This window comes from Mauremys reevesii, linkage group 15 (genome assembly GCF_016161935.1).
Source record: "Mauremys reevesii isolate NIE-2019 linkage group 15, ASM1616193v1, whole genome shotgun sequence".
NCBI classification, from domain to species: Eukaryota; Metazoa; Chordata; order Testudines; family Geoemydidae; genus Mauremys; species Mauremys reevesii.
In genome coordinates, this window is record NC_052637.1 from 5,300,627 (window position 1) to 5,325,980 (window position 25,354).

General features: G+C 50.8%; 1 protein-coding gene across 1 annotated transcript; it reads left to right on the plus strand.

Moving 5' to 3' along the window:
• Positions 1 to 9,119: 9,119 nt before the first annotated feature.
• LOC120383945 (tripartite motif-containing protein 10-like) lies at positions 9,120 to 24,275 on the plus strand. Its single transcript, XM_039502274.1, has 7 exons — positions 9,120 to 9,536; positions 15,129 to 15,224; positions 15,871 to 16,101; positions 17,228 to 17,250; positions 17,951 to 18,066; positions 22,540 to 22,599; positions 23,513 to 24,275. Exons 1-7 carry the CDS (start codon positions 9,120 to 9,122, stop codon positions 24,025 to 24,027), a joined length of 1,458 nt encoding a protein of 485 aa, XP_039358208.1. The 3' UTR covers positions 24,028 to 24,275.
• The last annotated feature ends 1,079 nt before the right edge of the window (positions 24,276 to 25,354 follow it).

Genomic DNA, 25,354 nt, shown 5'->3' on the forward strand with positions numbered 1-25,354 from the left:
TGAGCTAACGCCCCAACTCCAGGAGATGCTCACATGTGTACATGTGTTCTTGAGACTGGCTGTGCATCCTGAAAGAGCACACGCAAACTGTGGGGGCAGCGAGTGGGGAATGGGGTGGCTGGAATGTCCTTAAATGTTCAAAAATGAGGTGGTACAATTGTTTTTGTTCAAAATGTTGTGATATTTTTTTATCCAGTCTTGTCACATATATGGACCTGACTGATGAGTTGTGAGCGCTTGGGGGGGGGGGCACTGCTGAATATGAGAGTGGCGTTCATTTACCTCTGAGCTCCTGCTGTTGAGTAGAAGTGGCTTCCTGTTCCTGACTGTTCACATTTTCACTCCTAAAGAGAAGACATTCTCAGCTGTTCAGTGCAGTAATGCTGCAGTGCATCAAACAGGAATGTCAGGGGAAATGAAAAAGGCAAATGCATGTACAGTACCTGCTCGATGAGCTTGCCTCCTCCTGAAAGGAGAAATGGGGAAAATGTCAATAATTTAATAAAACCAAGTGAACAAAAATCCAGGTACCATTCCCCATGGGTGTGCCATACACTTGCAGGCACAAAACCCTCTCCTCATCAGGGCAATCCCATTTCAGAAGGGTAAATTCCCAGCCATCCCTGCTTCCCTAGGTATTTATGAATTTCTTTCATCCGAGCAAATAATGTAGCTACCTTATTCACCCCCCTATGGCTACAGTTTGCTAAACCCACTGCCGTGCACCTTTGTCAACCACAAAGGGTTACACTTCTGTATGGAGCAGCATTAGCCAGAAAAAGTGATAGATTCACAGCTGATAAGGCCTGAAGGGGCCATTCTGAACACCTGGCCTGACCTCCTGTTTTTGAGCACAGGTCAGAGAACCTCTCCCAGAGATTCCTGCAGCATCAGCTTGCGGCTGAGATAAAGCAGGTCTCTGAGAGACGCCCAGCAATGATTTAAAGACTCCAAGTCATGGGGACCCACCACAACCCTTGTTAAGTTGTTCCAGTGGTAAATCCCCCTCGTGGTAATATGGGCACCTTACTTCTAGCCTAAATCTGTCCAGCTTTAACTTCCAGCCATTAGATCTCACTCTGCCTGTCTGCTGGATTAAAGAGCCCTCTCCCAGACCTGACTTACCTCTGCAGGGCTAATAAGATTAAAAGGCAGAAACTAAACCAAGGAGCTCTGACTCTGCTATTGGCATGGGGATGGAGCTTAGTGAAGAATTTATTTGACAAATAAGATTGGTCCATGGAGCTCAGACAATTCCATGTGGCAAAAGGGAACAGAGACTAAATTGAAGGGTGAATGCTTTCAGAGCAAGAGGGGCCATCGACCACCATATGCCAGAAGACAAGGCTGGAGAGATAGAGCAGAAGGGTCTCTACCTTTCCTGAGATGCTGACCAGACCTCACTAGAAGGGCTGCAGCTGCTCAGCTCTCCCGATACAGCTGTGCCGCTGCAGCACATGTGGTGAAGACACTCTATGGCGATGGGAGAGAGCTCTCCTTTTAGCATAACCCCGTGAGCAGTGGTACCTATTTTGGCGTAACTTATGTCACTGATGGGGGTGGAATATTCACTCCCCTGAGTGACACAAGTTTTCCAACATAGGCTGTAGTGTAGCCATAGTGATAGAAGGGTTGTGCGCGGACACAGGGGATAGGGGGCAGTTTGTCTCGGGACTGTTTGTTATTTTGGGTAGATTTGTAACTCTTTTTGTGCTTTCTTAAAAATACAAGTGCCAGTGGTTAGGAAATCCCTTTGCTAAGCCAGTGTTCCTGGCTCGCCTGACACATTGTCCCTGAAGGGGTCAATCATAAGAACATAAGAACATAAGAAAGGCCGTACCGGGTCAGACCAAAGGTCCATCTAGCCCAGTATCTGTCTACCGACAGTGGCCAATGCCAGGTGCCCCTGAGGGAGTGAACCTAACAGGCAATGATCAAATGATCTCTCTCCTGCCATCCATCTCCATCCTCTGACGAACAGAGGCTAGGGACACCATTCTTACCCATCCTGGCTAATAGCCATTTATGGACTTAGCCACCATGAATTTATCCAGTCCCCTTTTAAACATTGTTATAGTCCTAGCCTTCACAACCTCCTCAGGTAAGGAGTTCCACAAGTTGACTGTGCGCTGCGTGAAGAAGAACTTCCTTTTATTTGTTTTAAACCTGCTGCCTATTAATTTCATTTGGTGACCCCTAGTTCTTGTATTATGTGAATCGCGAACTCAGCAGGCCCACAGTGAGCTGGAAATCTGCCGGAGCATGTGTAACCAAGTGGGAGCTTGGCAGGGCTGCGGCTCTGGGTCTGGGGTTTCAGACAGCTGGGGTGCGGAGGACCACATCCCAAAGAAGAGGGGCAGACGTGGGGTCTGCAACTGGGAGTGCAGCTGAGAGACCCAGAGCTGGAGTCTTAGAAGCACCTGGGATCAAGTGGTTAGATCTGGTATCTGTCCAGAGAGGGGGTGACACAGGGCCCTGAAGGGATTTAATTAGCCAACAGACACACCCCTACCTTGGACTCGTGGGCAGCCTTTCCCCTGGGAATCACAGTGTGAGAGCAGTGAGCCGGGGATCCTTTGCAATCCTCATAAAGGGCCTTGACATCCTCCATACAGAACCAGGTGAGCTCTTTGCCATGTTCCTCGCAGACGTTCCTGTCCCTCCCCTTTGTGCTGGCTTTAAGCCCTGCTGTCTGAGGAACTTTATTATGTTGCCTAGCAGTGCGTCGGGCCTGAAGGCTTTTTTCTGGAAAGTTTCTGTTCTTTGATGTGGCCACATTATTTTTTTTCCAAAATAATAAGCTCAGTCTGAGAACGAGGGAGAAAAATAGCAATTCAAAATTAAGTGGAAAAGGTATCAAAACACCCTAGTTAATGTCTAGCTCTACCCACCGTTCCCAGGGCATTCTCTCCTCATCATCGTTTGTGATCCTGCTGAGATGACGAGCTCGGATAACAGCAGCGGAAAGGGGCAGGTGGTGAGCGTGGGGTACAAAGGGTAACAAGCAGCAGTTTATTGAGCTGCGGAGGGGAGCCTCTGGGGTCAGAGTTTCCTTTTTTATTGCACATCATTGAGCTCTTATCTGACAGACAGGCCCTGAGTCAGGGTAACAGCGACGCTGAGCCTGTGTGCCCCAGAACACACCGAGAGGGAATGATAATTAAACATTTCGCTGCCTGTGCTGACAGAGCTCAAGGGATCTGAGCTGCTTCAGGTGCAGCTCTGGAGGGAGTTCCAGAGTAAGGTGCATAATTCCCTGCTCTCTACAGACTCCCTATGTGACCTTAGGTGAGTCACTTAGGCCCAGAGTTTCCAGGTGTTTTGATGTCTAAAGATGCAGACACGCGCCTAGTGGAATTTTCAAAGGTGCCTGGGCACTTAGCTTCCAATGGGAGTTAGGCACCTTGGTGCTTTTGAAAATCCCACTAGACACCTAACTACATCTTTAGGTGACTACAGACCTTCCAAAATGTGCCCTTAGTCGCTGTGCCAGATTTTCAAAGCTATTTAGGATCCTAAAGATGCAGACAGGAGCCTAGTGGGAGTTTCAAAAGTGCCTGCGTGATAAGGGGCCTGATTCCATGAATTCCCTTTAGCTCCTGCCCCTTCTGCACTCTTCCTGTGCGTATTCCATCAACGGCGCTTGCTGGCAGGAATGTCCATGCGAACAAGGGATTTCTACTGAATGTTATAAAATATTCCTGGGAAGCAATGTCTGACCATTTAGGCCCTGACACGAAAAGATCCTTAAGTATGTGCCTAACTTTCAGCATGCAAGTATAAGCAGTCAGGATGAGCTCTATTCTGACATCTGATGGTGAGTTGTGGAAAAGGACTTCAGGGGCTGATCTCGTTTGCATGGATTCATCCACCCGGCCTAGCATGATGTGACTGCTTGCCCAAAAGGTCACTTTGGATGCTGTGGGATCCTCAGTCTCTTTGTTACTGAGGCAGGAGTAATAAAGGGTTGTTATCCTGGTTATGTGAATCAAGGACAGTGGAACTGTACCTGGCATTTTATGATGGAGGGACTCACGCTCACCTTAGTTGCACTTGCTAGGCAAGGGACATGGGTTCCAAAACTAGGTGACTGAACAGAGAGGGTGGGAGAAGGTAACTATATGTGTAGAGAGGCTGCTGTCAGAGGGGCAAGGTACTATTTTTGTGCTTCTCTGTTCTCTATAATGAAAGAGCTAGTTTTTACTCTATGACTCAGGTTACATACTGCAAAGTTAATAACTTAGTCTAAGTATTAGACTTCTTTTGGGATAGTAGTGTCCCAGCACTGAGACTTCACTACTATGAGCTGAGCTTACTAAAGAGCTAAAGTCCCTGAGAGCTGTGTTAAGTGGGGGCCTAGAGGTGAAGTAAGAGGGATGGCTAGTGGAGAGAAGTAGCTAGCCAGATGTGTAGCGGAGAGCTGGATGCAGGGTGGTGAATGGCTGGCTGGTGGAGAGGAGCAGCAGTGGAGCACATAAGGTGCCCCCATACCTCCCCCCGCTTTCTGCACAGGCTGGGAGGTAAACTCTACAGATGAACTTCTAAACCCTGAGGGGGCTGCACTGACCAAGGACAGACACTGTGGGAGGGCTGACTGTTGGGTTGCTGGACTTAAGACCCTGAGGAAAAGGACACTGCCAAACTTACTTGGGGGTGGGTCATTTGTTTATGGTTTGTGTTATGAATCTTGTTTGTGGTGTTTCCCCAACATAGTGCTCCATTGTTTCCCTTCTTTATTAATAGGCTTTGCTACACTCAGACTCTGTGCTTGAGAGAAGGGAAGTATTGCCTCTTAGAGGGCCCAGGGGTGGAATGTAATTGTCCCAGGTCACTGGGTGGGGGCTCGAGCCGGTTTTGCATCGTGTTATTGACACGGAACCCCTAGATACTGAACCCAGCCCTTGTTGCTGCCAATTCTGATGGGCAGGAGGGTTACATAGGTTTAAAATAAATTGGTGTTGTTTTAAATAATGCCACTTCTTGCCCAAATGGTCCCTTTGGCTGCTGTGGGATCCCCGGTCTCTTTGTTATTGGGGCAGGAGTAATAAAGGGTTGTTATCCTCGTTATGTGAATCAAGGACAGTAGAACTGTACCTGGCATTTTATGACCGAGGACTCACCCTCAACTACGCAGCACTCGCGAGGCAAGGGACATGGGTTCCAAAAGCCAGTAGGTGAAGGGGTAGAGTGTATGTATAGGTTGTCATAAATGGTTGCCTGTGTAATAACAGAGCTAATTTTGATTCCACTAGGAGTCTTGTAACATGCTGCAGAGCTGAAATCTGATACCTGGGTCTAAGTATTAGACCTACTTTGGGCTAGTGGTGTACCAGCATTGAGGCTCCCCTAATTCCAGCTAAACTCGCTAAAGAGCTGACATTACTGAGAGCTGTGTTATGTGTGTGGGGCCTGAAGACAAGTTGGTGAGCAGCAAGCAGTGCAGAGCAGACAGCAGGCTAGCTGGCAGAGCAGAGTGGGTAGCAGGCTGGCTGGCGGAGTGTAGCAGACAGCAGGGCAGCTGGTGGACAGGGGCAGACTGCAGGATGGCTGGTGGAGAGGTGCAGCTGGTGGTGAGGACTGCAGCAGAACCCCATGGAGAGGCGTGGCACTTGGCCATCAACCTGAGCAGTGCAGAATGTAAGATGCCTCCTCAACCACCTCCCTCCACTTCCACCCTGCCTGGGATCTAAACTCTGCAGATGAACTTCTGAACTCTGGGGACTGCACTGACCAAGGTCAGAAACTGTGGGTGGGGTGACTGTTGGGTTGCTGGACTTAAGACTCTGAGGGGAAAAGGACACTGCCAAACTTACTTGGGGGTTGGTCATTTTTCTATGATTCTATTTGCTCATGGTTTGTGTTATGAATCCTGTCTGTGGTGTTTCCCCAATATAATGCCACATTGTTTCCCTACTTTATTAAAAGGCTTTTGCTACACTCAGACTCTGTGCTTGCGAGAAGGGAAGTATTGCCTCTTAGAGGCGCCTGGGGGGTGGTGTGTAATTGTCCCAGGTCACTGGCTGGGGGCTTGAGCTGGTTTTGCATCGTGTTATTGACACGGAACCCCTGGATACTGAACCAGCCCTTGTTGCTGCCAACTCAGAGGGGCAGAAGGGTTACATTTTGGGGGCTCGTCCGGGATCCCTGGATCAGTACCCCTCACAAGCACCTGTTGAGTGTTCCACTGCATTGAGAAACAATTGTGTTTATATTTTGAGGAAATTACTGTTTGTATCATGGCTAATATGTTGCATTTGTTGGGCCCCAGCCCTGCAGCCTCTAGCTCAGGGGCGGCAGCCTCAGCCAATGATTGGGCAAAAGCATTGGGGCAAACATTGGAAAAGGTTGTGCTGGCCCATGCTACGTCAAACTCTTGTCATAAGTTAAGGTTATTTGCTGGGGAAGAGGAGTTTGAACCCTGGTTGGAGCAAAGCACTGAAATGCTGCAGGAGTGGGCCCTATCCGATGCAGAAAAGCGAAGATGTCTAATAGAGAGCCTTGGTGGCCCAGCATTAGATGTGATTCGCACCCTGAAGCTCATTGACCCTGGGGTCAGTGTGAAGGACTGCCTAGAGGCCCTTGATCATACCTTTGGGAGCGGAGAGGGACCTGGAGACAGTTTCTGTAAGTTCCTTAATTCCTGACAGCAAAGGGACGAGAAGATTTCAGCCTATATACAGAGGCTGGAGAGACTGCTTCAGAGAGCTGTTATGAGGGGAGCAGTGACTGCTGGGCAGATGGATCGGACCAGACTGGCTCAAGTTGTAAGAGGGACTCAGTATCAGAACCCTATTCTACTTCATCTCCGGCTAAGAGAATGGCAGAAACATCCCCCAAGTTACTCCCAGCTGATAAAGGAGGTCAGGGAAGAGGAAGAAAGGCAGGCTGCCAGCGAGTGTTGGGAAGCCCAAACATTGGATCCAGCCAGCACAACACCACTGCAAAGGCCAATGTACTGATGGTGAGAACCACAGAGGAACTTGCCCAACAAATGCAGGTCTTGTCAGAACAGATAGTTGAGCTGCAAAGCACCATTGACTGAGCTAAGACTTCCAGGAATAAGGAGCCTCAGACTGTGGTGATGGAGAGGTCAGCATTTAGAACCACCGTCCCACCCAGGCGAAGGGGGAAAGGACAATTCTTCTGCTACTGATGTGGTCAGGATGGACACAGTTCTGCCAAGTGCCATAATGAAGAAAACCCCTCCTTAGTGTATGGAAAGCTGAGGATCAATTGGGAGAGATCCGGGAGGGTCTGGGGATGGGGACCACCAAGATCTGCAGGATTTGAAGATCCCCAGAAAGACCATCCAGCTGGGATCCCCGCAGGACTGATAGGGCCTCGAGCAGAGGTCACGGTGAGGATGGAAGGGGCGGAGTGTAAAGCCATGCTTGACACTGGATCTCAAGTGACTATTATATTTCAGTCATTCTACCAACAGATGCTTAGGCACCTGCCTATACAGCCACTGACTGGCATTGGTCTGTGTGGCCTCAGCATGGATTAATACCCCTGCTAAGGGTATGTCATAGTGCACCTGGAATTCCCAGGGGAGGTTGCTGGGGTAAGGGAAGAGGTAGACACAGCTGCCTTAATATGCCCTGACCCTAAAGGGACCTCTGATGTGTCTGTGCTGATAGGGACCAACTCCAGTCTCTTCAAGGTGCTCGCGGAGTACTGCAGACGACGGGCTGGGGACCAGCACCTGAGTACCCTGATGATCCATACGGTTTGTGCTGAAGCCTATAGGAAGATTGAGAGTGCTAAAAAGGAGACATCTGAGCTACCGACTGGGGCACTGAAGTACGTGGGCACAACCCCCTTAGTAGTGCCTGCAAGGACGGAGCAAGAACTGCTTGTCGTGAGTACCAGGCTGAAAGTCAGTAAAGGGGCAATAGCAATGATAGAGCAGCCGGTTGAAGGAGAGCTCCCAGAAGGAGTGCTGGTCCCCAGTGGTGTCATAACCCTACCTGCTGAAGCCCAGGAAAAGGTGACTATACTGATTGCTACTGAAACAAGTCGTGATGTTGTTGTGAAGCAAGGACAAAAGATAGCAGACCTCTTCGAGCCTGAATCAATTGTAAAACCCCAGTGCGAGACTCAAGTTCTGACAATAGACCCAGCAAAGTTTGACTTTGGAGATTCACCATTGTCTGAGGAGTGGAAAGATCGCCTGAGGAGGAAACTTTGTGAGAGATCCAAGGTGTTCGCACTGCATGAGTGGGATGTGGGATGTGCAAAAGGAGTAGAGCACAACCTCAGACTACACGACTCTCGACCTTTCAGGGAGAGATCTAGGAGGATTGCCACCAGGTGGGACTTTTGAGCGATAAGACAGACGAGTTGCCAGCTGGCTTTGTCTCTCTTGGGGATCCTGTGGATCGCTGCTCTCCTCTTCTTCTTGGGGGCGAGGAGACAGGAGGTGGCAGGACCCGAAGGGCAGACGCCAAAGGTAACGAGCACCCGCTTCTCTTTGGGGACTGGTGGCTGCAGTCCAGCCTGGATCAGTTCGAGGGGGCTTTGCAAGAGCAGTGTGGTGTGTCCCGCTGTCCCGCAGGCTAGAGCCCCTGCAAGTGCCCGCGGGGAATTTATAAGGGGAGAGGGTTGCACTCAGAGGCTTGCTATGTGAAAGGGGTCACCAGTACAATAGCTTGAGAATCACTGTCCTAGTTCAACTGAGGGCGCGTCTACACAGCACCTGGCAGGTGTGATTCCCAGCCTGGGTGGACGTACACATGCTGACTCTGCTGGAGCTGGCACACTACCAATAGCAGCGAGGTTGCAGCAGCCAGGGAGCGGCTTGGGCTAGCCGCTGGGGTACAATCCAGTCTGACCCTTGTCTGAACACGTACTGTGTAGACAGACCCTGAGTTTAAGCTTTTGTGTTTGTTTCCTTCCTCCCTTTTCCATTCATTCCCTTTCTGCGTCTTTACAAACCGCTGCTCCCATTCCTTACTTATGTAATTCCTGCTTCCTTCTTTTCTCATCTTGCTCCTCCTCCCAGCCTCTCTGTTCTCTTCTGCACCTTGCAGCTGATATGAGGTGGGACAGGCACCTCCCATTATCAGCAAAACCATTTCTGGTGCAGAGAGAACGGAAGCCCAGAGATCCTAGCAGCCATGGCCTCAGGGACTCCTGCACAGGACATCCAAGAGGAAACGAAATGTCCCATCTGCCTGGAATATCTGATGGATCCAGTGACCATAGACTGTGGGCACAACTTCTGCCGAGGCTGCATCACTCGGTACTGTGAGATGTGGACAGAGGGGGACTATGACCCTTTGTGCTGCCCCAGCTGCAGAGCCCGAATCCGGAAAGGGGCTCTCCGGAATAACTATCAACTAGCAAATATAGTGGAAAAAATCAAACAACTGCATTTCAAACCAGGGAAAGAGAATCTGTGTGAGATGCACGGCAAAGCCCTGGATCTGTTCTGTGCAGAGGACGGGGAAACCGTGTGTGTGGTTTGTGAGAGATCCCCCCAGCACAGATCTCACACGGTGCTGCTCATGGAGGACGCTGCCCAGAAATACAAGGTAGGACACACTCAGGGTCTCCGAGAGCCACAGAGTCACCTCGGTTCCCAGATTTTCTCCCCTGATTTCTGGTTCCCCCTAAATCTCTGCCCTGCAGGCTCCTTCCTCTGGGCAGGTGCAGGGAGCCTTGGCCACGGATGCTGCCCCAGCCTGTCAATCCCACACTGTTCATTAGGGAGAGGTGGGCACTAGAGCTCTGGGTGAGGCACTTTCCTCTCACACAGAATTGAAGCTGGATGTGTCCGGGCTGCTGCCCGGCAGGAATGGAAGGAACGAGCTGCTCCCCTGACAGCCCAGGCCCTGCCAGCAGGGCATCCCCATTAATCATGGACACAGCCGCCCTCGCTCCGCTGCACGGACCACACGGGCACAAGAACAGAGGGAGCCAAGGCAGGCTGGGCAGTGGGGAGCCGCAGACCCTCCACCTGCCCAGGATGGTTGGGGGCCGAGAGCAGCCCCCTGCCTGGGTCCCCACCCCACAGGCTTCCCGCCTAGGACAGGTGAAGGGTCTGCAGCTCCCCACAACTCCCTGCATGTCTCGTATCCTGACCCAGCTCCAGCTTCCAGCCTGGCCGGGGGTGGGGTGTTGATTTGGGGGCTGAAGAGCTGCAGCCAGGCCATGGTAAGAGCCATGTGGGCACCGATGGGGAGCTGTAGACCCTCTACTTGCTGGGAGGCAGGGACATGGGCTGGGGGCTGCTCTCTCCCCCCGGTCCGATCCTGGGCATACAGAGGTACTTGGGCTCCCCAGCTCAGCTCCAGCTTTCGGCTTGGCTGGGGAGAGGGCCTATGGGGAAGAGACGGAGCAGGGCAGGGCCAGGGAGAGGGCAGGGCCTCGTGGCACCTCCACTTTTAAAATAAACAATAGCCCTTTGACAGAGGCACTATGACTCTTTCAAAAAATCTGATTTCTACCCATGGCCAAGGTTGAACTCAGTGTCTGTGTATTACTCAGGTTCAATGGCTGCAAAATTGTCCTTTGAACCTCTCAGCTTCATGAGTCATTGCTAACTAGCTTTCAACCCCCTAAGCTTCTCTCTCTCTCCACATGCTCAGTGTAGTTCTTTGGTGTTTGACCCTTAGCAAACAGCAACGCAAAACTCCCAGTTGTGCTGCAGGCGGGGCATATTTCTGAGCTCAGGAAAGCGAACTTTACCCTGCGCAGAGAAAGCCATGGCTGCAGAGAACCCCATGGAAAGTCTCCAGGAGGAAGCGACATGTCCCCTCTGTCTGGAGTATTTCACAGAACCTGTCACTCTGGAGTGTGTGCATAATTTCTGCTGACCCTGCATCAGCCAGTGCTGGGAGGGATCTGATACAGATGTTTCCTGCCCTTAGCAGAAGCAGATTAAAATTTATTGCGGCCCTGGCCACAAAGAACATTTGGGCCCCTCATACCCTGGTGGCCAGGAGACGCCAGAACAGGGGAGGGCAGGAATAGCCCCCACTCCCCCACACACATTTGAACATGGGTGTAGTCAGAGCCAACATGTAGCTGTGGCTAGTGAGGGGCACAAATAAAAGACTCTGAGGGGGTCCCTGCCCCCCCCCCCCATTTCTCGGGATACCTCTGGTGGCAGCACCTGGCACCGGCGCTCTCAGTCCAGGGAGGGAGGAAGCATAAAGACGTCTGGCTGTATTATCATAGCACCTGGGAGCCTCGGTCATGGACCAGGACTCCATTGTGCTAGGCCCTGGCTGGCTGAGCTCCTCCTCCCGCCACATGGGGCTGCTTCGCCTTTCCTGCTGCTGGCGTCCCACCCATCCCCTCTGCCTACGCCCCCGAGTCACCTCAGTGAATGGTCTGCGCAAAGCAGGCAGCAGCACTGGGGCTCCAGCAGGAGGGAAAGCAAAGCAGTCCCACCCCATGTGGTGTGGGAGGAGCTCAGCCAGCTGCCCTGCTGCTTCGTCCCTCCCTCCCGTGGGCTGCAGGGCTGCTCATCCTTGCCAGAACCATCCCGGGAAATCTGCATGACTCCACCACACGTCTCCTCTTTAGCCTCAGGTAGGCACAGAGAGGCGCCAGCCGTGTACCCTGGGAAGTGGGGACACCGGCAGGGGGATGCTCTCAGGCCCCTGGCCCTCCACACAGGGCACTGGGGAGTCCGGGGCTCCCCACAGCAGCCTGGACTCCCTGGGCAACTCTTACCTAATCCCAGCTCCTGCTTTTGGCCTGGCCAGGGGGCACCAGCAGGGCCTTGGGGGGAAGAGGAGGGGCAGGAGGTGGGGCCACAGATCTGGTGCTGGTGGCCCCGCTCCCCTTCTAAACAGGTTCCGGTGCTTCTGGGGCCATCAAATTGGCCAGAGCCCAGTGGGCCCATGTCTTAATCTGCCACTGGCCCTCAGTAATGAGAAACTGCAACAGAGAAACCTCAGACCAAATGGGCAGCTGGTGAAAGACATAGAAACATCTGGGTTTAGAGGCAGCAAAGGGATGAGGAGGGCAGAGGGTGTGCAGGGAACACCAGGAGCATCTGAAACTGTTCTGTGAAGAAGACCAAACTTCTACCCATCTGGTTTGCCATCTGTCCCGGGCTCACAGAGCTCACCCGGTGATTCCCATGGAGGAGACTGCCTAGGAGGACAAAGTAAGGAATTGCTGTTAAGTGGAATCACTTTAGATTTTGGATATCTTATTAAGCTATTAATTGGAGTAATAACTTTGGATTTTAATTACAGATTAATCTCGTAGCAAGTTGCCTATCATGGCTATTGGTGTAACTGCATCTCTGAGCTCTGTAAAGCCTCCATTGTATGAAACAGATTATAAAAAGTAAATTATGCAGCATGAAGACTTTAAAGATGTACGATGTGAGAAACCTTTTTCTGAGAAGCTGAATTCTTTTCCAAACCATTTCTCACTTCAGGTCATTTGAGCCTGAGGGTCTGCAGGGAATCCAGTGTAACTGCATTATTCAGCTCGGTAAAGCCTTCATTGTATGACAGACACTGTAACAAGTAAATGATACGGTGGTGGAGCAAACAAGGCAAAAAACCCTGAAGAATTTAAGATGTCTGATGTGAGAGAATTTTTTTCTGGGAAGCTGGTTCCTCTTCAAACCCAGCTCCCACTGGTGACAGAAGGGAACTGTCTACAGAACAGAAGCTGTTAAATGATCAGTGATGTTTAATCACATGAGTTGGAGGCCTGTCTATGTGAGAGTGCTCCCTTCAGAATGGAGAGAAGGAAGTTACAACCAGTTGTTGTTACTGATTTGTAACTTGGTTTTTTATTAGTAGTATTTTCACCTCAGTAGCCACAACAGTCCCCGAGTGAGCTCTGACTGTGATTGTGCAGGGCCCTGTCCAAAACACACTGTGGGACAATCCCTGCCCTCAGCAGGTGACAGTCTAAATAAACAAGACAGACAAAGGGTGGGAGGGGAAACAGAGGCACTGAGAGGGACAGTGATTTGCCCAGTGTTACAGGTCAGCAATAAGCTGGGGAATGGACCCCAGGTCCCTGAGGGCCTAGTCGAGGGCCCAAATTGCTAGGCCAGGCTGCTTCCCTGGTAGCAGTGCTGAAGTGCAGCAGTTAAAGGGAGAGACACCTTGATAAAGGCCCCAGGTCTAGCAGGAAAGGAGGTTTTCCACTGGGATTCTGAACTCCTGTGCTGCTCCATGAGGGGTTAAACTCAGATGCTGGCCTGCACTAGAGGAGAACATAAGAACATAAGAAAGGCCGTACCGGGTAAGACCAAAGGTCCATCTAGCCCAGTATCTGTCTACCGACAGTGGCCAATGCCAGGTGCCCCTGAGGGAGTGAACCTAACAGGCAATGATCAAGTGATCTCTCTCCTGCCATCCATCTCCATCCTCTGACGAACAGAGGCTAGGGACACCATTCTTACCCATCCTGGCTAATAGCCATTTATGGACTTAGCCACCATGAATTTATCCAGTCCCCTTTTAAACATTGTTATAGTCCTAGCCTTCACAACCTCCTCAGGTAAGGAGTTCCACAAGTTGACTGTGCGCTGCGTGAAGAAGAACTTCCTTTTATTTGTTTTAAACCTGCTGCCTATTAATTTCATTTGGTGACCCCTAGTTCTTGTATTATGGGAATAAGTAAATAACTTTTCCTTATCCACTTTCTCAACATCACTCATGATTTTATATACCTCTATCATGTCCCCCCTTAGTCTCCTCTTTTCCAAACTGAAGAGTCCTAGCCTCTTTAATCTTTCCTCATATGGGACCCTCTCTAAACCCCTAATCATTTTAGTTGCTCTTTTCTGAACCTTTTCTAGTGCTAGAATATCTTTTTGAGGTGAGGAGACCACATCTGTACACAGTATTCGAGATGTGGGCGTACCATGGATTTATATAAGGGCAATAATATATTCTCAGTCTTATTCTCTATCCCCTTTTTAATTATTCCTAACATCCTGTTTGCTTTTTGACCGCCTCTGCACACTGCGTGGACATCTTCAGAGAACTATCCACGATAACTCCAAGATCTTTTTCCTGACTCGTTGTAGCTAAATTAGCCCCCATCATGTTGTATGTATAGTTGGGGTTATTTTTTCCAATGTGCATTACTTTACATTTATCCACATTAAATTTCATTTGCCATTTTGTTGCCCAATCACTTAGTTTTGTGAGATCTTTTTGAAGTTCTTCACAATCTGCTTTGGTCTTAACTATCTTGAGTAGTTTAGTGTCATCTGCAAACTTTGCCACCTCACTGTTTACCCCTTTCTCCAGATCATTTATGAATAAATTGAATAGGATTGGTCCTAGGACTGACCCTTGGGGAACACCACTAGTTACCCCTCTCCATTCTGAGATCACTGGGCTAAACACTGTGTGGGACGCTGAGAACCTTGAGTTCACACCCAAAAGGGCTCCATACAACACAGGTCCATGCCAAATACCCCAAGGATTAGCCTTGTTTGCAGCAAAACTAACCCCTTGGCATTGCTGATTGATGTCAGTCTGAGCTTTTCCAGCCAAAGTGTTTCCGTTAATCCCACCAGGCAGCCTTTTCAAAATGTCCAGAATGCACTGCTTCTGGGATCTTTACTAAGGAGCGGGATTGTAAGGTACCTTTCCAGAAAGGCATTTCTACTGAAAGTGTTCAGGACAGCACGAGGGCAAACCGCAGACATTCTTACCACAAATCAGCCTGTGTAATGGGATTTGCCCTAATGTTCAGACCAGTTCTGTCCAACCAGAACAATTCCCAGGGCTTCAGGGCTCAAATTCAATTGGGGGTTGGGCTGCTTGCAGAATCCCAGACCATATTTCAAGCCCTGGTGGTTTCTGGGATTTGTATCACTTTGTTAGTTAATCTTCTCAAAAGTAAATGTATTGATTCACCACCATGTGACCCCAGTTTCCAGTTCTATGCTGTGCTACTGATTAATAAATGCCAACCAAGCTTGGATAATTGAGGTATCTAATTACTAAAAAGACTGAACCAAAACTGCTAACAAGCCTGGATCTGACACAGGTTTCATTTTCCTTGGTGGCCCTGAGGTCATAAGCCGATTAGAACCGATGTCACCTTGGGTGTGGGTGGCAAAGCATCCCCCTACACACACCCTCAACCCTCAAAATAAAAACTCTGAATCATTTCTGTTTCTACAGGGAAAAATCCAGGCCCATTTGAAGACTCTGAGGGAAGAGAGAGAAAAGCTGCTGGGATTTAAAGAGACTGGAGAGGAGAAATGCCAGGAGTATCTGGTAGGTGCCTGTTGTTAGTCACCTGCAAAGACTTGCAGTGGCAGGTCTGTTTGGAGGCAGATTCCTGTGTGGCCTTGGTAAACATGAGTGTTGGTATGCTTCGCCATGATCCTAGATTTTCTGTTAGATTAATGTGCAGAATCTCAGCTTTCATTTCAGTGAATGAGTTAATTTCTAGCCCTTGTGGCTTTCATAGGGTGATCAGACAGCAAATGTGAAAAATCGGGACGGGGGTAATAGGAGCCTATATAAGAAAAAGGTCCAAAAATCGTGACTGTCCCTATAAAATCAGGACATCTGGTCACCCTAGGCTTTCGTTTCTTGCATTGTTGAATTACTTGATTCTTTTCCCCCCTTGAACGTCTGTCAGTGTAATGCTGCCTCCTGCTGCTCCGGATCTCCATTCTCAGGGGCCATTGATAACACAATGTCCTACCCACATCAGATATGGAAACATCCCTTTTCAGAGACACTGGGAAGAAATGCCAAAGGTGAGAGAGAAACTTCTCCCAAGTACCCACCGGGTAGAGTCAAATGTCAGAAAGCTTAGGGTTCGCAAGATGTTCTCCCTCCTGCACACGAGTACATGAAAGGACCCCACATTGCTGCCATGTCCCTGACCAGCACTTCCCCTGTTGCTTTACAGAATCAGATAAAAAAGGAGAAGCAGAAAATTGTGTCTGAATTTCAGCAACTGCGGCAGTTCCTGGAGGAACAAGAGCGACTCCTGCTGGCCCAGCTGGAAAAGCTGGACAAGGAGATTTTGAAGATACAGAATGAAAACGTCACCAAACTCTGGGAGGAGATTTCCTATCTCAATGAGCTGATCAGTGAGCTGGAGGGGAAGTATCAGAAGCCAGCGGGTGAATTCCTGCAGGTGAGACTCTGTTAGAAATCCTCCCGGTCCCAAGACAGGGACAGGACAGCTCCTAAAACAGGGGCACTGGGCTCCATCAGTCAGAGATCTCTGTGTAACTTGGTGAGTGCATTGCTGACATGTGAATGACCATTGTTCTTTGCAGAGTTACAGACTGCCTTAAACATACAGTTAAGGGTTAATTCCTCTTTGACCTGTAAAGGGTTAAGAAGCTCACATAACCTACCTGACCAAAAGGACCAATAAGGGGACAAGATACTTTCAAATCTGGGAGGGAGGAAAGTCTTTGCCTGGTGTGTGTGTGTGTGTTTTTGCTGGACACAGATCAAGGCAGCAAGCGATCCAGCTCCTATACAGTTAGTGAGTATTTTGCAAGGAAATGTGTTAATTTACTTTTATTCTGGCTTGTGTTTTCCCTTGAGTGAGAGGGAGGGTATTCTTGGTTTTCTTTTTGTAACTTTAAAGTTTTGCCCAGAGGGAAAATCTCTGTGTTTTAAATCTGATTGCCTGTAAACTTATCTTTCATTCTAATCTTACAGAGGAACTCTTTTCACTTTTTTTCTTTAATTAAAATTATTCTTTTAAAAAACGGATTGATTTTTTCATTGTTTTAAGATCCAAGGATTTGGGTCTATGTTCACCTGTACCATTTGGTGAGGATATATTCTCAAGCCTGCCCAGTAAAAGGGGTGTAGGGGCTTGGGGGATTATTCTCAAGCCTGCCCAGTAAAAGGGGTGTAGGGGCTTGGGAGATATTTGGGGAAGGCAGAGCTCCAAGTGGCTCTCCCTAAATGTTTATTTAAATCACTTGATGGTGGCAGTGTTACCTAATCCGAAGTGCAAGGAAGATTTGTGCCTTGGGGAGTTTTTAACCGTAAAAATAAGCTTAGGGGGTCTTTCATGTGGGTCACCACATCTGTGCCCTAAAGTTCAAAGTGAGGAGGGAACCCTGACACAGACATAGAAATATTAGAGATGGAAAAGTCCCATTAGCTCAGGGAATCCATGGCCCTGGGCTGGACATGGCTTCTGTTCCCCATACTTGCTAAATACTTTCCCTGGAAAGTTAAGTGTCTGTCAGATGAGACTGAAGTTCTCTCTGTGTCTCTGTCTCTCTCTCCTCTAGGACATCGGAAGCACCTTGAGCAGGTATGTGGCTCTCTCTCAGTACACCTCACACTTCACAATGCTGGGAAGGAGCTTGGAGAAGAAGTTAGCACCACATCTCCCCAGGGCTCTAAAGCAAAATGTGTGGGGAAAGTCACATTTTGATCAACTTCATCCTGAGGTTCTCACGCTTCTACAGAAGACTCTGGAATTATCCATTCAGCAGGAAAGACTGACCTGTATTATATTCTAGAGATGTCATGTCCCTGGGGGACTGGCTGCCTCAGGATTGTGGGGATGGAATATTGGCCTTTCACTGCTGGGGCCCTGGTTACCCTTCAGCCCAAGGCAGCAGTGGTCAAGAGGACTGTTTGGAGACCTGTGTGGAATAACCTGGGGAGGGGGGAGTTGGTGTCTCTCTAATTCCTAGTGAGCAGATTTCTACAAAACTTCACATGGGAACGTCCTGTCCATCAGAGCATGGAGGACAAGCAATGAATTGTCCATGGAGACTCAATTCCCTGTTTATCCCCAGAGCTGGTCTCTTCAGGCCAGATTAAAGAATATTAATGGGACCTTTCGGGGGAAGGTTGCACGGCCATGGCCTGTGTCGCACCTGCTCTGAGGCTGGGAGAAGTCGAGGAATTCCAATGTCAGGCCCATTAGCGCAGCGACTCACTAGTAAGAACATATAATGTGTCACTAAATGAAATATAATCACATTAATTTTTTTCCTCTCCAGGTGTGAGAAGGGCAAGTTCCAGCAACCAGAGGAGATTTCTCCTGAACTGGAAAAAAGACTCAGTGATTTCTCTCAGAAAACTGTTACTGTAATGGAGACTCTGAGGAAGTTCAAAGGTACTGAGAAGGTATCTAGGGGGGGAAATTGGGATGAGCCTCTGAGACTGTGGGAAGAGAATTACTCTGGTCAATTGGTTCATAATTAGATTATGCATCTTTCCATTTGTTGGGTTAGAAGAATGCCACACACTTGGGATCCAAGTCACTCAGGTTAATTAATTCAAACATTTATTTGTACCCAAAGCATCCCTTGACATTACAATTACTGTTAGAGTAAGAACTGACAGACATACAGAAAGAAGTACTGTCACATTGCCTTTCCTGGGGCATAGGCAGGTCACTGGGAATTTCTCCTATGACACTCCAATTCCCCCCTACAGTGCCTGACATGTCATACACACTCAAATTATATGTGTATTAGTTCTTTTCCAATCACCTTTGAGTGTTATTAATATTAAATGTCTGATATAACTCCTACAATACACATGCATAAACATTTTAATTGTCAGGGCTTTAGCTGTCCAAGCTATTTTCATGTTAGAATTCTCTTTTCTGATTGGTTTATCATCACTGATTATGCAGAGGTCATTTTGACTCTTCTCTCCACATAGGGGTTTTGGACTTTGCTAACTGCTCCTTGACAGGACAATGTGGGTGTCTGTTCTCTTTAAGCCTAATTTTGGCCACCTCTGTTTCCCTCTCCCAACCAGAGAACTGTTCCAGAAATCTGTAGCCTCCACAGCTGCATGGGGAGTCAGTGGGAGCTGCAGGTGCCCAGCCCCTCGGAGAACCAGGCCCCAGGGATCTAAAGGCAGACACTCAACATCTAGACTCTGCATGAAAAGCCACTTGTTAAAACTCAGCCCATCACTGAGCTCTGGTCCCGTACAGCAGCTAATCTGGTCCAAATGGGCTGTGGGGAAGGAGAAAGCCCCTCCCCCACGGTGAGGGATCCCTCCAGCACAGGGGCCTCTTGTGCCTCCTCCCCAACAACTGCAGGCACAAGGCGTGTTCCTGAGAGGGCTGGGAATGGGGTGGGGGTGGTGAGGGCAGTGTAACCGGGTCCCTTGCTGGGCCGCCCCCTCTTGCACTGCTCTGCGCTCCCTCAAAGCACTGGGAGGCTTTTTTTCACTGCAGCACCCGTGGTCTTTATTTAAAGCAGTTCCCACCACCAGCGATACTATGTACAAAGTTACAAGGCTTGTTATCTCCTCTTTACAGGGGGTCTCCCTTGTACCTGGAGACTAACCCTTCCCTGGCCATCCCCCCTTTGCACTGGCTACCAGCCAGCCTTTATAGCTCTGCAAGGAGCAGGCTCACAGGTGCAGCCAGTTCTAGAGGCCAGGCACCAGACTTCTCCCCAGCCCCAATCTATTTCTCCTGATTGGAGCTGGCAGAGCAGGGGCTAATTAGGTGCTTTTGCACTAGCACCCTGCTACACACCTCCCCCCTTAAGCTGGTGCCAGGCCTGGCCTTCCTCGGCCTCGCCTTCCACGGCCAGGGATTTTCCTCTGAGGTTGGGCCTCCTGCCCAGCTGAGGGGTCCCCTGAAACAACCCCATGGGGCTTTGGCACCCCCCACCCACAAAAGGCACATTGGGTAGGGGGTGAGGCACCCCACAGGTCCACGTTTACCCAGAGGTCCTCACACCATTCACACGGCTGGGCCGCCCGCCCCAGAGGCTCCTCTTTCCTTTCCAGTGGGGGTGATGGCTCAGAGCCCACTGCCCCAAGTTGGCCCCCTGTCTCTGGTCCAGGTCCTCTGTCCCTTTGCTGTTGGGCCTCCCTCTGCTGAATGCCTTCTACCTCCCCGAGGGCTCCCTCCCCCAGGGGGTCCTGCCCTGGGAGCTCCCTGGGCTCCTCAGTCATTCCCTCCTGTTTACTTTGGCTCTGTTGTCTAGGCTGTTCTAAGTCTCCCCCCGGAGGCTGTGGGGCCTTCCCTTGCTCCCAACCCGCCTCCCCCAGGGCCTTGCTCTCCCTTTCCAGGGTTCTTTTCCCCCTCATTCTCGGTTGCTTCCCCCCGGCCGCCTTTCCCCTCAAGGGAAAGCGCCAGTCTTGCCCTAGGACCACGGGGTAAGCTAACCCTTCAATTACCCCCACCCGCTTCCAGGTAAACCGCCCATCTACTTCTAGAGGTACCTGGGCCACGGGACAACATTTCCTATCCCCATGGAGGCAGTCCACCCACATCCATCCCCCAGGGATAAGCCAGTGCGGCTTCACCACACGGCGCTGTGCAAAGGAGCGGGCGGAGGCCATGTCCACCAGACCCCTATGGGTCCTTTTCCCTACCCTGCACCGGGATGGTGGCCAACCCACGCCTCCTTTCCCACACCCCAGTCCTAGTCCATCCACAAAAGTCCGCCGCTCCACATTCCATCACCGGTCAGTCCCGACTTTTGTGTCCCAGCTGACCACATCGCCAACACACGAACTGCCCCAGGCGGCTAGGGGTCCCCTTGGGCTCCTCCCGTCGCCTGTCTGGTGGCTTCACCCCGCTGTGCTCACAGGGTTTCCTGCCCCCCTCGGGGTCTCGCAGGACTCGATGCTCCCTCACTGGGAAGTCAGCCTCTGCATATTCCTCAGTCCTTTGCACGGCCGCTTCTAGAGTGGCCGGCTGATGTCGCCGCACCCAAACCCGCACGCTGTCAGGGAGGCCCTGCAGGAACTGTTCAAGGACCATTTGATCCATTATCTGGCCCACCGTGTGGGCATCGGGCCTCAACCACCGGATTGCCCAGTCTGTTAACTTCTGTGCAAAGGCCCGGGGTCGCACACGCCCTGTCCATCGGGCTGCCCGAAGCTTCTGGCGGTATTTCTCGGCCGACAACCCGAGGCGGTCTAAGATTGCCGCCTTCACCGCATTGTAATCCCTGGCTTGGGTCTCCGTCAGGGCCATATATGTGGCCTGCGCCTCCCCGGTGAGATAAGGGCCGAGCCGTAGGGCCCAGGTGGTACAATCCCAACCGGCTCCCAGGGCCACCCGCTCAAAGGTGCCCAAAAAGGCATCAGGGTCATTGGCGGGGGCCATCTTACAAAGGCCGAGGCCTGGAGTCCGGGCACCATCCCCCACCACAGCAGGGCTCACCAATTTCTGCAGGAGCTGTTGCTGTACCGTTGACTGCTCTTTGATAAAGTCCTGGAGGGCTTTCTGCTGCTCGGTCTGCCAGACGAGGAGAGCCTGCCGCTCCACCTGGTGGGACTCCTGGAAAGACTGTAGCGTCTTTTGCATTTCTGTTTGCTGCTCAGCAAGCCATTGCAGGGTGCCTTCCATGCCCAGGCTGCGACACTGCGTCTATGGCTCAGATCCCAGACAAGCCCCCACATGTAACCGGGTCCCTTGCTGGACCGCCCCCTCTTGCACTGCTCTGCATTCCCTCAATAAAGCACTGGGAGGCTTTTTTTCACTGCAGCACCCGTGGTCTTTATTTACAGCAGTTCACCACCAGCAATACTATGTACAAAGTTACAAGGCTTGTTATCTCCTCTTTACAGGGGGGTCTCCCTTGTACCTGGAGACTAACCCTTCCCTGGCCATCCCCCCTTTGCACTGGCTACCAGCCAGCCTTTACAGCTCTGCAAGGAGCAGGCTCACAGGTGCAGCCAGTTCTAGAGGCCAGGCACCAGACTTCTCCCCAGCCCCAATCTATTTCTCCTGATTGGAGCTGGCGGAGCAGGGGCTAATTAGGTGCTTTTGCACTAGCACCCTGCTACAGGCAGTTAAAAGAGAGAGGGAGGCGGATGACAGACAGAGCGACGTGGGCGGTGTAAATCTGGGCCTCTGACACTCTGCACAGTGGCCAAGACACATGGGAGCCATTGTCATAGGGATGTAGCTCTGGCTGGTTCAGAACTTCCTCAGCCTGTGCCAAGGTCTGCACCGGCCCCTGCAGCCACTGAATAGTGGAGTCACAAATGGCCCCTCCCCTCTCTCCTTTTGTGGGTACAAGGGTGAATCTGGCCCATGGAGCCAGCCTTCCTCCTGCCTCAATGTTCACATGGATAAAATGATTTTTTTATTATTCCTATTTCTGCCTATGGATGACGAGGGCCCATCATGCTGCTCTCTGTAGAAATGCTGAGTAAACAGATGCAACAGCTCACAATTAGAGCCGGGATTTTGCAAACATTCAACATCCTGTTAGTGTCAAAGTGGGTAAATTTAATTTTATGCCAAAATCTTTGCATGACCTGGGTCTAGGTTACGACAAAAGGCAGTAAGTGAATGAGACAAACCAACTGGGGTGTGAAGGGTGGGAGGGGATAAGGAGGGGAAAAGTAAAGCTCCCTTACAGATTGTGTGTCCTGGGATGGTTGTGAGGCTGCAGGGATGCTGGTTCCATTGCTGAGAGGTGCCTGAATGAGAAAGTAAAGAGAAGGACTCAGACTGTATTTTATATGACTGGGTCTCTGGGCTTCTCAGTCTGCTTCTCTGTCATGATGAAAACACAGGGCTATGCATTCAGAGTGGGGATGCTGCTATATATATAAACATATGAAATCTTGTCTCTTTTCTCCCTCCCTCCTCCAGACACTCTGCCATCTACAGTGAAGAAAAAAACAGGGGAAACCCTAGAATCTTTCAGACATGGTGAGTTTGCAGGTAGAGATTATCTTTAAATTATGAGGAAATGCCACTGAAAACATCTTCATGAGATTTTATCCAAATTTACCAACCAAATTGACACCGACCATGACCCACTCAGCCCTAAAAATAAACCCATTGAACAATGAGGCGGTCTCAAACTGAAGTCACACAAACACTCCTGAGACTGTCCTTAGTGCTGAGTTCATGCCCAGGCTGATGAACAGAAATACTCACTGAGCAGCACCCGAACAGAGCTCTCTGCCCTGAGGGCTGACACATCCCTCTGCTTTACCCTAGTGGAGAGGTCTCCCCATCGCTCTTCTCCAACATCCTGCCTTTCCTGTGGGCAGGGCTGGGCTCTCCCATTGGAGCTGCTCCCTGCTTCCTGGATTGGGGAGATGCTCTCCCTGTGATGCTGCCAGCTCCTCCCTTCTCTCTGGGATGGGGATGGGGCTACCCTGCCCAATACCACCTCCTACTCTCTGTTCTTAATGGGCTTTTCCCCAGTACTGCACCTTCCTCTCTGTTCCCTGGCTTGGGAGTGGAGGCTGCATTTAACAGAGGGAGGTTACCTCAGCTCTGAGATTTAAAGCTGGTACCTGCCTCCTCTGCTTCTTTCTCACTAAAACATCTGATACCTTCCTGGCTGTGTCTCTGATGCTGAGAATGGAGCAGCGCAAGCAGGGGGAGCTGAAGCCTCTGCAAGGAAATGAAAAAACAATGAAGTGGCTCCCATTACACAATTAGAGGAACTGCAGTGATGTGTCTGCACAGTCTCATGCCTAGGATAGAGGCAACTCCCTGGGATCCAGGACTGTCCCAGCCAGAACACGGCTGCTGGGGAGTGTGAGAAATGGTCCCAGCCTCCCCCAGGGCTGAGCTCTGCCCCTAAAAATCTGATTCTCTCTCTCCGCAGCGTATGTGACTCTGGATCCAGACACGGCTCATCCCAAACTCATCCTGTCTGAGAATTGGAAAAGTGTGAGATGGGGAGACACGTGGCAGCAACTGCCCAAGAACCCTGAGAGATTTGACTCTGATCCCTGTGTGCTGGGCTGTGAGGGATTCACCTTGGGGAGACATTGCTGGGAGGTGGAGGTGGGGGCTGGGCGATTCTGGGCTGTGGGAGTGGCCAGAGAGTCTGTAAGGAGGAAGGGAGGGATCAGCCGTAGCCCTGAGGGGGGGATCTGGGCTGTGGAGCGATGGGGGGATCAGTTCCGGGCTCTCACCTCCCCTGTGACCCCCCTGCCCCTGAGCCGGGTCCCCAGCAGGATCCGGGTTTGTCTGGAGTGTGATTGGGGGCAGGTGACATTTATCGATGCTGGTGACGAGGCCCCGATCTTCACTTTCCCACTGGGCTCGGTCCCTGGGGAGAGAATCCGACCCTGGCTCTGGGTGTGGTGGGGATCTTGGCTCAACCTGTGTTTCTGAGACAGGGCAGAGAATATCTCACTGGAGACTCTGAGATCAACCTCTGTAGCCTCACACACCCTTGTCTCTATGACCTCTCCCTGTGGACTTTCAGTCATGCCGTCTCTATGACCCTGAAGTTTGCTTCCGGTCTCAACTCGGTGCAGCCTCTGGACTGTCAAACCACAGAGAGCATTGAGGGAGAGAGGCAGAGAAGCCAATCTCATCACTGCCCCAGGCATTGTACAACCTGTTTGCCATTTTCTTCTCTGAGCCAGGACTCTGGGGATCCTGGGTCAGATAGTGCCACAGAATCTGCCACTGGCTCTGGGTGTGGTTGGGATACCAGGTTAGACTATGTCTCTGAGACATGGAGGGTGGGGAATATCCCACTCTGGACCATGAAATCAGCCTCTCTAGCCTCAGATAATCTGTGCAGCAGTGTGTGTGTGTGTGGGGGGGGGTGTTAGTTCCAGGCTTTTACCTCCTCTCTGATGCCCTTCCCCTGTGCTGGGTCCCCAGCAAGATCCAGGTTTGTTTGGACTCTGAACTGGGGCAGGTGACATTTATCGATGCTGGTGGGACACCAGCAATCAAAATGTGTGACGAATGTTTGTCATGTGGAACACCTGCAGTTTGCTGCATGCCAGACCACATGCTACAGGTTATAACGGTTTAGCTATGGTCTCAATTAAAGCATTGAAATAACTGGGGGGAAAAAAAGACCTGCAACCACAAAATCACCCCTGACTATTACTTGAGTTTCAGGAGTAATTGCTATTGTACTCACACTGTGTTCCTGTTTGTGTCACAGCCAGGAGTCAGTGTTGTATGGCCCTGGGCACAGGGCTAAGAAGATGGGGTCCCCTGAGTGCTGGCTCCTGCTCTGCCTCTGCTGCTCTGTAGATGAAACTCCCCCCATGGCCTGGAGAGCCACAGCAACCCCCTCGCCCCCCAACAATAAAGCCCTTGGTGCTGTGAAGGAGGCTGTACAGAGTGACCGGCCTGGGCTGCTGCTGCCCTGAGGACCATGGCAGGGTTCTCCCTCCAGTGACCCAAGTGCTGCAGAGGGGCTGCAGCCAGCACTCCTGCCCAGAGTGACTGTGGGAGTTGGGGGCTGGGCTGGCGCCAATTACTTAGGCCCGGGATGTGGGTGGGTTTTACCTCCCCAACCTTCTGTACTGCCCCTACAGGGATGCCGGTGACTTGAGATCCCTAGTGAGACTTTCGCTTTCTGTCCTATTGGATTTAACGTCCACTCCTGCTCCTCGAAAAGGGCTGAGTAACACTCAGCCACCCCACAGGGGGGCTGCCTTACCGAGCCACCCACCTGGCAGGCAGGTGCCTA

What these genes read in the sequence shown, in the direction of transcription:
- LOC120383945 (XM_039502274.1), top strand. Translation starts at nt 9,120, where the DNA reads ATGGCCTCAGGGACTCCTGCACAGGACATCCAAGAGGAAACGAAATGT. An exon ending in AGAAATGCCAGGAGTATCTG is followed by an intron (nt 15,225 to 15,870) that starts GTAGGTGCCTGT and finishes GTTGCTTTACAG; the next exon opens with AATCAGATAAAAAAGGAGAA. An exon ending in GACTCTGAGGAAGTTCAAAG is followed by an intron (nt 18,067 to 22,539) that starts GTACTGAGAAGG and finishes TCCCTCCTCCAG; the next exon opens with ACACTCTGCCATCTACAGTG.